This window comes from Rhinolophus hipposideros, assembly GCF_964194185.1.
Source record: "Rhinolophus hipposideros genome assembly, chromosome: 9".
NCBI classification, from domain to species: Eukaryota; Metazoa; Chordata; class Mammalia; order Chiroptera; family Rhinolophidae; genus Rhinolophus; species Rhinolophus hipposideros.
Window position 1 is genome coordinate 10,623,886 of NC_138055.1, and position 12,402 is coordinate 10,636,287.

Consider the following 12,402-nt stretch of genomic DNA (forward strand, 5'->3'; position numbering starts at 1 on the left):
GCATTCCCTTTGAAAAAGCTGGAAGTGGAAGGCAGGGATGTGTTATGGCTGTGTGGAAAGACACAGTGCTACAACAGGAAATACCTTAGAAGAACACTGGGATCAGAAGGTGTGGGTGCTGAGAGGGCAAGCTTACAAGTGAGTACTGCGTGTCAGGACAAAGGCCTGTTGTCAGGGTCAGGAAGGGTGAAAAGGGAGTGGTTAGCGTTGGGGAACACTAGGAGTCATTCAGAATGAATTACAAAGGAATAAGAAAGTCACTGTTTTTAAAGGGGCATGTGTATATTTGGGTCAGGCTTAGCCATGCCAAATTTATCCAGCTATCAGGGTTCCAAAAAGCTGTCCGTGTGTGCCCTCCTACATTAGGGTGTGCTGTGGCCATGCTAATCCCCATTTTTTGTTTTATTTCAAATCACACACAGATAGAATCTGCAAACTGCTTCAGATCAAACAGGTCTGATTGTGTGTAAATACATATGTCCTTTTTAATTTTTATTAATGGTTGCTTCAGTTTTGCATCAGTGCATGGTTAAAAGCAATACACATCAGCTATTTCATGACTTCATATCTCCAAATGAATTATTTCTCCTCTTTTTTTTTTTGTTTGTTTGTTTGTGCAGTCAGCTGAAGAAATGTTAACATCTCACTCTAAATCTCTCAGTGGAGTCTCTGTTCCCTTCTCTGATATAACAGATGGGTTACTGCTTGTTATAATTATTAACATTGTGGTGTGGGCCAGGGCTAGGGTGGGCAAGATTTACTATTTCCTTGGGCTGGGGAGGGGCCAGTCGTTAGGGTATGGAATGTTAACTCGAGTGGTGACTGACTGTTTCCGTAATACCAGGTCGTTGTGGCTGCACGCTCTAGTAATTGAGGCTGTGTACTTCACTGAGCTTGTGGTAGAGCTTAGGGCAAACCGCTGTCCCAAGAGAATGCTGGGATAGATAGAGTTAGCCAATACGAGTCTGAACGTGGTGATTTTGCTGGTTGTTTTAGCTCCAGATGTTGGCATGCTTAGTTTTTAATGTGATTAATAAATGTGGCGCCATCTCCCCTCCCCACGCCTGAACTCTGTCTCTCCTGCCCCCTCCCCCACCTTTGTTCCTTTTGAAAAACTTAAGAAACAGTAATGAAAACCTTGGTGTTTCAAACTGCACTTCGTTCTCATGTTCTCTAAAATACTTCAGATTTGCTCATAGAAGTGAAATTGAGAAAAGGTTCTCAGCCAGGAACCTTGAAGCACTCCAAAATCCAGAAAACAGATAAATGGATCCGAATTTTCTTGGTCTTATGTTTTATATTATATGATGTATTTTGTTGAGTAACAGAAACACTTTGGAGTAGGAATACCTCAAAGAGGAGTAAATCCATGATACACAATTTAATTTTTCTAATTTTGGGGTAGCCCTCGATGAAACACCAGATTAGTTTATTAGAATGTTACCTGCCCGTCCTAAACATAGACGTCCTGTAAAGGGCCTCTCTGTAGTTCCATTATCATAAAGTAATCAGGAGAGTAGTCATGTTGAAAAGTTGCTTCAAAAAAAATTAATGTAGGTTTTCTTCTTGAGCCTTTTATTGTCAATAAAATGTTTGTACCCATGTCCAGTTTTCCTGAATTTGAATAGCAGAGAACCCACCCCCATCCAATTCAAATTCCAGAGTCAGAGTTCACTTGTAGTGGTAGCAGGAAACTACTGCAGAGAGAGTCTCTCTGCACCCTTCTGGCTTGGAAGGAAGCTTCTTTCCCACAGTGACCCATTTTTAATGGTTTTTATTAACAATAACATCACCCCCAAAGCACTGAGGTTCTCATGGCTTCTTGCAGGAAAGTGAGGGCCAGTGGTTCCATCAGGAACCTCATTCAGAACTTCTTTTTTTTTTTCTTTCCAGAGTTAGCAATACAACTCCAAGCTGTATTGATTTGATACACTCCTCAGTAACTGAGTTACTGAGTCTGGTCAAGTCCTTTTGAGCCTCAGAATCCCTTAATGAGAATATATACCTCTGCCCTCTGGCACAGAACTTCAGTTTTTAAATGTTTTACTCAAGTAAACATGAATTGGGCTTTAACTGCTTTTATTATCTTGGCTGTTTATAATTTTAAAGATGTTTTGGTGTTTGAGTGAATGCTAGAGACCAGCCACGTAAGTGCTTGTTGACCACATTATCCTGATTTACAAAGGAGTTTTGCTAAAAATAACTCTGCTATAGACTTCACAGTAACAAACTTTAATTCTAGGCTAATAAAACCATCTCTAGTTACAATGAAAAATCAAGCCTTTCAGATCTATTTAAAGCTTAAAATTTCAACTATCGGGATTAGCTTGTTTTCTTAGCAAATGCTTTTACTGCTTCATTTCCTCTTTAAGGTAGAGAGACACTTCAGAGAGTTTATAAATAATGTACACACGCATGTGTATAGGTTGCAGCCTGGATGGACGGCTGTGCTCATGTCAGTCTGGCCTGCACGTTCCCACACACCTGGCTAGAAGTCAGGCTGTGTGCTGGTCACAAACAACCCTGAGGTTGCTTCCTGCCCTGTCTGTCCCTCCCTGTTCATTACCACTTCATTGCCAGGGTTTGGTAACATTAATTAGAATTTTCTTACCTACATGAATATCTGCAGAAGAATTCATAGTTGAGAAAGAAATGTTGCCTTTTCTAAGTGATTCCCTTGAAGAACACAGAAGGAATAATACATACCCACTGAAAGCCAATCAGGGATTTTTTTTTTTAATGTACATTGGAGCTACTTCTGATGACTTCAGGCAGATAAATTTAAAGAGCAAGAGTAAATTTTCCCCCTCACTGTAGTTTCTTCAGTAAGAGAAAACAATTTATATAAGAAAGAAACAAAACGCTTTAGAAGCCTTTAAGAAATTACAGATATTTCTAGAATAAGGTCTGAACAGAAATAAAAGCAGCAAGCTAGAAGCTGCACATCAGATGGCTAAGAAGAGCAGGGGTCCTCTTAGAAAATACTTGTTATCAATCCTAAGAAATGATATAGAAGTAAATTTGAAATTTCTTGTGTAGATTTAGCACAATTAAACATTTGAAGGAATAGAAAATAGAAAGCACGGGGCAGAAAGCTTCAGATATCCATGAGAAATGCACTCACTAATCTACAGAAAAACTGTGCTGTCATTCACAAATGAAATGGTGTCAGAATGGACCAGTTAAACATAACATTTGACAAGGAAAGGCAATACTAAAAATTCACACCTAAATTAGGTTTAGATAAAATAGATGAATTCTAGAAGGATAAAGAAAAGAGCAAAGCTAGGGCTTGCTACTTTCTTAGCCTGCTTCGTGTGGCAGCTGTTGTGATGCCTTTGGACTACTTTATGAAGGAGTGCATTGGTTCATCCTGACAGTGAAAACATTTGGAGTATTAGGTTCATCGTAACTAGGGTGGAACAGCAGGACCTCAGCGTTTGAAACTCCTTAGGACTGAGGATGTTTGAACCATTGAAAGAAAAGCTCCCGAGCTTGCTATGAAATCAGGATGTGAATGTCAGAATCTGTTAGGGAAGGAGAATAAATGCAGTTAAAACTCTTTGGGCTGGGGCGGTTCTTAATCTATTTGAATACAGCCAAAGGAGTCTCAGTGATTTGTAATCTGATTTGCCTGAGTCTGAAATACAGATTGGAGCTGACAAACTTTTTCTGTAAAGGGCCAAGTGGTAAATATTTTCGGTTTTGTAGGCCATGCGGTCGCTGTCACAACTACTTTCAGAAACAGGTGGCAAGTTACATTGGCTCCCAGACTGAAGTTTGCCAACCCGTGATTTACCCTGGTTTTTCCTTCTAAATATTGCCTATCTGAGCCTCTTGGCAGATGTGCTAGGTGGATGGAGCCTAGCAGTCTATGGGGGGCTTTCTGTTACATGCTGGAGTCTCTCAGCAGTAAATCAGAGTACGCATCAGGGAATCCGAAGTGAACACACATAAATTGAATATGTTTTCATTCTGTAACATACACTGCTGTTGGTTCTCCCAGCTTCCTCTAAATACTTTCCCTGTTGAAAGTTCCAACAGAGACTGTGAAGTAAGACAGATCCAAACTCTTATCTTCATTTCTTAAATTTGAGAACAGCCACCACGAATACAGTTTATTCTTGTGACCGTCACAAATTGGCTCTCAAATCCCTGCGTCGGGTGGCGCTTACTCTTGTACTGGAGAAATAACATGTAGACCGATGCAGTTTGAAACACTCTCTTCCCACGTGTGTGTCTGTGTTTGTGTCTGTCCCTGTGTCCGTCCGTCTGCGTGTGGGTGGGTGTGTGTCCGTCCGCCCTCCCGTGGGGAGAGGTATCTGTAAAGTCAGTTCTCTTTTCTCCTGTAGGGCGGATACGCAGCCTACAGATACGCGCAGCCCGCAACTGCGACCGCAGCCACGGCTGCTGCAGCCGCTGCCGCCGCCTACAGCGACGGGTACGTACCGACGGCCGAGCGGGCACCGTCCCCAGGCGGCTCCCCTCGCTCCTCCCTTCACTTCCAAAGCGGCACCTCGCCCGGGGCTGCCCGCAAACCCTGCTCTTCCGCAGGCCTTCTCCCAGGGGCCTCTGTCGTGCCCCACGCAGGTGGCACTGACTCTTCCACCTCCATCTCTCCTTCACTTGGCTTTGATGCCAGTCTCCCTCTTTGTCGTGTCCAGCTCCCTTCTTTTCCATTTTAGAGAAGTACTTCAGAATTTTTCAGAGTACTGCATTTAGGAGTAGAAATAGGAAGATTTTTTTTCCACTCTGCCAGTTTCCTAATAACATTCCAAGACCAAGTTACTCCGAATATTAGCACAGTAAACCCTTGACTTTTTTTTTTTTATCACTGTTGTTTCTTTCTCTCCCTGATTGTATTTCTTCTTTGCAGTTATGGCAGGGTGTACACAGCTGACCCCTACCATGCCCTTGCCCCTGCCGCTAGCTATGGAGTTGGCGCTGTGGTAAGTATAAGTATCATTTTTTTAAAAAAACATGTTACTCCTTGTGACTTTTACCGACAGCCTACAAAGGATCTAGGGAGGTAATAACTTTAGCCCTTCTGTTACCAAAGTATTAAAACCACACAGGGCTGTCTGGATTTCACATCACCACCTTTCCCCGTGTGTTCTACACAGCCCAGCTAAGCCACACGGCCCAGCTAAGGACAGAACCACGTGAACAGTGAGTCTGCCCTGAGTAGCAGCACTATTCGGGAGAGAAAGAAGGCAACAGGTTGATGTTTCGTCCTGGCTCCCATGTTCGATGCACACCTGTGGCATCGTTTTGTTGACAGCAAAGACTTCAGGGCATAAGACTCTCCAATTTTCTCAGGAAGCTTTTCAAAAAACCGAATGTGTCTTAAGTGTCAAACGCAGATGCCAAAAGATGTCCCTGCTCTTCCTAAGCCTTCTGGGAGACAGTGCTAGAAGTTATTCTTTGTAAAATACCTTACAAAGATATTTGATTAGTAACATCTGTGGCAGAATACGGTCTTTTCATAGAAGTAAACAGAAAATCCACAGAGCTCATCTAGAATAATCCCTCCTAACCAAACTCGAATCCTCACTGCAGTAGTTTTGTGTTGACCTGGACGCCTCCATGTCCAGTCATTGGGACTCACGGGCTCCTGCAAAGACAGGCCTTTCTGCAGTGACACCTCCTACTGCCAGACATTCTCTGCAATCCGAAACGCACCTGCCTAGTAACAGAGACAGGTGTTCGAGAGGGGGTCAGAATGATATCACATTGAAGACGTAAAGGAATATGGAAAAGCCCATCATTGTCTCACACTGAATTTCTGCTGATGAAGATTTGTGGGAGGAAGTAATAGGGTCCTGGGGCAAGGGGGTACAAGGAGGGTGGGTAATGTTAGAACTGAGGTAGAGACATATAATGTAAAGTGGTGGAGTTCCTGAGGTTTTATTTACTGCCAACATCACGTGAGCCCTATACTGAAAGACTGACCCAAGGAGAGCTGTGTTCCTAGGGAATGTTTATTTGAAAAAGAGCAGCCATTAGGTAAAGATAAAATGAAGGAATAAAGCCCAGTTTAAAACTCCAGTTATAGATACATATAAATTCAGATATGTCAAGAAACAACCTATTGGTGTTATTTTATAGATTATAGAGGAAATAGGCTTTATTAGTTGAGAGATAGACTCAGGTTTAAATGCAGCGCCATCTCAAACATGGGATATGACAGAGAATGGTCAGCAGTAATGTGCGCTCCACTGACAGGTAACACGTAAGAAGGTAAAGTCCATCTGCTTTAGGTCACGATTGTAATGATGTGATCGAGGTAAACAGAGACCTGTGCTTTTAAAAATCAAACTATGACAGACCTAGTTTTGAACTGCGTTGAATTTCCCTTCTGTGCTAATTTGCGTAAATAACGAAATGAACCGTTATCATACTCTCTCCTTGAGAATGTCAGGTCAGCGCTGGTTTGAGCGTCTTACAGGCAGAAGCTGGTTTCCTAACTTCACTGCCCCAGGCAGTAACTAATCAGCTGCTTTATTTCTGAGGAAGCTGTTTTAGAAATCTCAGCTTCTAAGGAAGCTGTTTTTCCAAATCCCTTCTTAGGACAATTTTCTTCATTTTTAATGCTTCTCTCATCAACCTTTTAATTATTTTTATGTCTTTAATTACTGCAGGCGAGTTTGTACCGAGGTGGCTACAGCCGATTTGCCCCCTACTGAAGTGACGTGAGAGCCCTGCAAATGGGACAGCCCCCAGTTCATGAGGCCTGGCTATTGCAATATTTACTAGTAGAGGAACTCTATAGCAAGATGAAGAGGAAAAACAAACAGACAAACAAACAAACAAAAAAAAAACACAAAAAAAGAGAGAATACTTTTTTTATACCTCACTATGTTCTTTGAATATGTATTTTTCCTTTAAATTTCTGCCTTTAATTCTTTTGTTCCAAAGATTGTGCATTTTTTCCTTTTTTTTTCTTTTTTTTTTTCTTTTTTTAACTGTGGTAAAAAAAAAAATTAATGCATTTCCATGTCTGTATGTCCATGCTTAGCTTATTCTATCAACCACGGAAGAGGCAGTTAATGAGGAAGGAAAGACATTAGGAGCCGATAAATGTATGTGATCAGAAATCAGCAGGCAGAATTACCAAAGTGTATCTGGTGCTGAATGGCTGGGGGATAAACAGGAGTGGAAGAGACCTTCCCACTGCAGGACATTCTTCTTGTCTTCTGAGTTTCTGATCTTTGGCAGGCAGTTCTGATGGGCTGTGGCAGGAACCCATAAGTTGAGAGATGCTAGCAATTTGTGCTTGCAAAGCAGGAGAATTAAAAAGATGCTTTCCTCTCCTCTTCCCTCCTGTCTTCTCCATTCTTTTTACAATCATCTTACACGCACAGCCTGAGACAGTTGGCATAGTTTTTGGAATTATAGTATTAATATTTCCAAACATGCTCTCAGACTGTGGATAATAAACACCTCATTAGGAAACCAATCTCAGAATGAACTCTGGAGTATGAAAAAGATTATTCTTTTCTTTCCTGTCATCCTAGCATTCCTGCCAGGCTTCTTCCCCTTTCATTGAACCACAGCTTAGTCAAGTATCCTTTTATTAACACCCTGCTCCCATGTCCTTAAGATTCAGGAATTTAGAACCCAGGGACAGGAGAATAAATAGCCAGTGGCCAGGTTTCCTCCAGGTATCTGGGCTCGGCTTGAGGGTTAGAAGTACAGATTGTCCAGAAGACAGTAAAGAGGCTGAGGAAGAGAAAGGCATATTAGAAAGGGTCTACCAAGGCATGCTGATAGTCCCGATCTTTCTCTCGCATCAGAAAGTCAGTACAAAGTATAAAACATATAATAAAGACGCTCTTGGCAGAAGGTAAAGCACCGAGTCCTCGGTCAACTGTCCCTGGAAGTTTTGGTGATTAGGACATGTAAGGGCAGGCAAGGCACTTTGTACGAGCTCCAAAGCCATAGGAATTTTCATCTTCCAGAGCCTTTAGGAGTCCCTTCTCTTTCCACAGTCTTGAGCCCTCGTGGTCCTTACCCCCCAGCTTCTCATTATCCTCCAAAGACATCCCAGCTGAGCACCTGGACCGCGTGGTCCACATGAACACTACAGGGCATGAGACGCGGAGCCCCCGGGGCTGCTCCCCTCCCGGCCTGAAGGAGGGTCGGAAATGGCCAGAAAGCCATGTGGCAGCCGTGGCAGTGAGGCACCTGGCTTCAATTTTATGTATATATTATCAAGGGAGAGGAGAAAGTGATTCTCTGCTAGCAATCAGCTATTAGTGATACAGGCAAGGGTCCTGCAGCATTTCCAAAACGAAGGTATTAGAAAACAGAAAAGCGCGGTCTGTTTAGCTCCCTGGTCTATTCACATGGTACTAGGGTGACCTTTCACCCAAGGGATAGCTGCTAAAGGGAGTAAGTCAGAGACATGGAGCTTTTGGTCTGTTATGGCTTTGTTTTGGGGTTTGTTTTTGGTGGGGTTTTTTTTCATTCCTGCCTCCACACACGTTCTTGACTGACATGACGGCATCCAGCATGCTTTGTCAGCAGAGTAACATATCTGGGTAGGACTGGCCTGTCGTGTACGTTACATCTCTCCTCCCTTCCGAATCGTCTGTCTCCTAGTAAGGGGGACAGAGGCTGTACCTGAAACTAGGGGAGACATCAAGGAAACTAGAGGCCTCGATGCAATTCTTACTGATTCTAGGGAGGAGTGCATCGAAGAAGGGACACCAAACTGCCCGGTCCATTGGCCACTTTTTAATGGTTCCCCTCCCCAAGCCAAAGTTTGGTTTGTTGCTGTTAAGACAATTTTTGTTGTATGTATATAAATATTTTAGTTAGAGGACGGGGGATGGGATATGGGGCTTTCACAGTTCTAGGGAATGGGGGCAGGGAGAATTTTTTTCTTTCTTTCGCTTTTCTTCTGAGGGAGAGCTTTTACTGACTACAGAAACAGAAATTTCGTATCATGTTCAATGGGCGCCATTCTCACAAAACGGCAAGCCACACTTCTCGGTGGAGACAAGGCCAAGTTCTAAGTGGTGTGTGTGTCTGCACAGGGGAGGACAGTAGGAAAATGAGTGTAAGAGCCTGTTCTTCTCTTTTCCAGAAAGAGATAGGGAGGGTGGGAAAGGTCGAGAAGGCAGCCTCGCGGCCCTTTTAACAGGCAGACGCTTGAGCCCGAGGCAGCTCGCGCGCGTTTCAGTTCAGCTGGCTCTGACTGAGGACCGGAAGGCCAGCTCCGCGTCTTCCCGCGGCTTTCCGCTGCTCTTCCCTGGCTGGTTCTGGTACTGCTTCCTCCAGCTCCCTTTCCTGAGAGAGACTAAACAGAGCTCCGCTCTTCCCGAAAGGGCCTTTGGTCTCCGGTGTCAGCATTGATCTCGGGCCCTCGTAAGCACCTAGATGGGACGGCATTGACCTTCCTGCCTGCCTTTGAACTTGGACTCCATACAGGCAGCTTCGTCAGGAGCAGGTGCCTCCGAGCATCGATGCTTGTAGATTCCCGACTCGTTCCCATTGGACTAAGCAACAGTCAGAAGAGAGTTTGGCATCTTGGGCGTTCGTTCGAGGATGCTGGCTGATAATTCCAGAACACTTGCTGATGCTGAATCACAGTGCGGGGATGACGTCGACAGCTTTACTGCAGCTCATGATGGGGACTTTCCATACTAAGCATCTCACTCTTAGAAGCTGGGCTCCTTTAAGGAGACCGCGAGTGAAAACCTTTCTCTGAATAGTCCTCTTTCGGCCCAGAGAGCTGTCCTGAGGTCTTTTCCAGAATTCCTTGTGTTACATAGTCTAACTCCCATTCACCCCGGCCTGCCATTGTGAGTCGTCATTTTCAAGGCTCTCAGGTTTTACAAAACCTACTTTCATCATCATCCTCCAGCAGCCAGAGTTAGAATTGAGCCGATCTCATTTTTCCTTGGGGAAAAAAAAGGGGGTCTGGGCCTCAACTCTTAGTTTAAAAGGAGCTAGTGGAGATCAGTACCATAGAAATCAACGATAGCAGCTTTTCCTCAAAAGGGACCCCTTGGGCTGAGCTGCTCTTGGTTCGGTTATACTGTCCTAGAGACGGAGCAGATAAGTCAGGACTCCCCATCACCCTAGAACCAGTCACGGAGCCTCCAGGTAGGAGGGAGGTGTGGACTTGGGGTGGAAGCAATCCAAGGATGAGCCAGGAGGGCTTGATAAACCCCCTTCCCTCCCGCAGGAGAATGAGGCCAAGCAAGGAACAGTCTGGAAGACACTAGACGTGCACGGAGGCAAAGGGGGCCTGGTTTGAACCCTCCCCTTTGGCCAAGTCCAGCCCCTTCTCTGCTGCTTGCCACCTTCTAGCACAGTAACATTTGCAGAACTGCAGATGTTTTTCCCCCAGATAATAGGAGGAAAGGGACTTTGGGGGGTGGGGAAGGGGTAGTGGTGTTTTAAAAGCATAAGTTACCTGTTTGCACTGTTTTAAGATAGGAAAAGAATAGTGGGCAAGGTGAACATCAAACGTAAATTTGTGTTTTTATTTTGTCATGCTCTTGAAAATGTTTGACCATTTGTAGTGTACACCAGTGAAACTTGATTCTCTGTTGCATAAAACACTATTATTATTTTTTTTGTTACTGTCAAAAGCCTCTTCCTCCCTTTCCCTTTTTCTCTGTTCTTCCTTCATACTTGCTTTACTGATCAACCCAGGCAATAGCCATCCAAGAGCTAGAGCATGAAGCGGGGCCCTTCCCAAGTAGGCTGGGACCCCAGGCCAGCGCGTGCCCTCTGGTTTAGGGAGTGGAGTGGAGTCCCTGGCACCTGTCTTTAAAATAAGACTGACAGACCAGACTACAGCAGGTTCTCAAATTCCTCAGTCACATGCTCTCGGAAGGACGGGCCGCGGGGTGGAGGGAGACCTCGAGATGCAGTTGGCTGTAGTGGCTGAGTTCTCACCACGTTACCGGCACTGTAGCCAGTTACAGTTTACTCAGGAAACCGGTAGATCAATTCAGCCATGGTAGTGCTGGTTGGCAGGGATTGGTAACTGAGAGAACTGCTCATCAGCCAAAAGTCAGACCTTGCCTTTAAGGAGACCGCCAGCGAGGAACTCGGGCCTGTCTGTCTGGTGGTCCCGTCCATGCCGGCGTTGTGAGGGCTCAGCTCACACTGGCCAGCTGAAAGGGAACGTTGGTTCTCTTTTCTCTCCCCACCCCCGGCCCCTGGTACCGACTCCAGAGTCCCAGGGGGTCCCTGAGTTTTTGAATTTTTAAAAAATGTTTTTTGGTTTGGTTTTTCCGGGGACTGATAAGTGCTTTAAGCAATGTCTATACCCCATTGAGATTCCCAGCTTAGTCATTTTCTGGTATTTTTCTGTTCACAGTATTTGTGTGTGTGTGTGCTTGTTTTGGCAGCTCATTTTGGCTGTATTATATATCGAGTGATGAATTGATCCTCTTTTTTCCCTGAGGGATATGAATTGTTTTCTCTTGTGTTATAATTCTGCTTGTGAGTAGCTGGAGCAACCTGGGGCTGACACACGTAAGCTAGGGCTGCAGAGTGCTGAGAGCAGGAGGGTTCGCTTGTCACTGACATGCTGGCCTCCCTGAGTCTCGGAGCTCTTCAGTCCAAATCTTTGCAAGGCTAAAAACGCCACAGACCTCTCCTCTCCCCATTCCCCACCCCCATGGCAGGGACTGAACCATCCCTATGTGCAACATGCAGTTTCTCCAGCCCCCTCCCATTGCCATGGCGAAACAGGTACCTTTGGGGCAGGGGGCATCACATGGGATGCTTGTATAATTGACCACCTTGCCTTCTCTCCCACGCCCTCCCTTCTCCCCAGAATCACTTCCTAGGACACCCGAGCTGCTTGCCCAGGGTCCTGTTTCCCTGCGAATTTCAGAGAAGCACCCCAGGGCTTTGTGACAGTCTCTGATTCCCTCCCCCTCTCGTTAAGAATCATATTGTATAGTAGCTTTCAGACCATACAGTATTCATTGGGTTACTCCTATTATTATCAAGTAGCTGGAATTGTGAAGGTCGGAGTAGTTAGATCTTTAGCTTTTATTCCTTATTTTTTTGTATTACTATCCATGTGTATAAATTATTGATCATGTTGCTGGCTTTTATAAACTCTAAGCGAAGGAGGAGCGCTGCCTCTGCCTTTGCAAATGGTAATGAAGCACTGTTTTTAAATAAAAGAGAGAAACACCATTCTTCGTCCTGTGTGGATTGATCCCCATCCCTGTTGCCTCCTCCTAAAGATACAACTTGGATTTGACTTCTTACGATGGAAAATAGACGGCGGCAAACCAGCAGTTCTTCCTGGTAAGCCAGGAGGTCAGTGAGGCAAAAGGCTGCGCCTCGGGGAGCTTCTCTCTCTGGCTTCCTCCAGCTCGTGAGCTCTAGTCTTTGCAGAAGCTGTTTCTCATGCTTCCGCCT

The 12,402-nt window shown here is 44.8% G+C and overlaps 1 protein-coding gene across 50 annotated transcripts in view; it reads left to right on the forward strand.

Annotated features, from left to right (window-relative positions):
* RBFOX2 (RNA binding fox-1 homolog 2) overlaps nt 1-12,174 on the forward strand; it is a 257,128-nt gene extending 244,954 nt beyond the window's left edge. For 25 of the 50 annotated variants that reach the window (XM_081060025.1, XM_081059985.1, XM_081059992.1 and 22 more), the window contains 3 exons: nt 4,353-4,441; nt 4,877-4,949; nt 6,642-12,174. In XM_081060025.1, coding sequence (XP_080916151.1) covers nt 4,353-4,441; nt 4,877-4,949; nt 6,642-6,686 — 207 coding nt within the window. In that variant the 3' untranslated portion in view covers nt 6,687-12,174. Of the gene's footprint in view, nt 1-422; nt 455-620; nt 698-4,352; nt 4,442-4,876; nt 4,950-6,641 lie in introns of all 50 variants that reach the window. The other 25 variants (XM_081059983.1, XM_081060005.1, XM_081060029.1 and 22 more) reach the window with 4 other exon arrangements.
* Nucleotides 12,175-12,402: the final 228 nt, after the last annotated feature.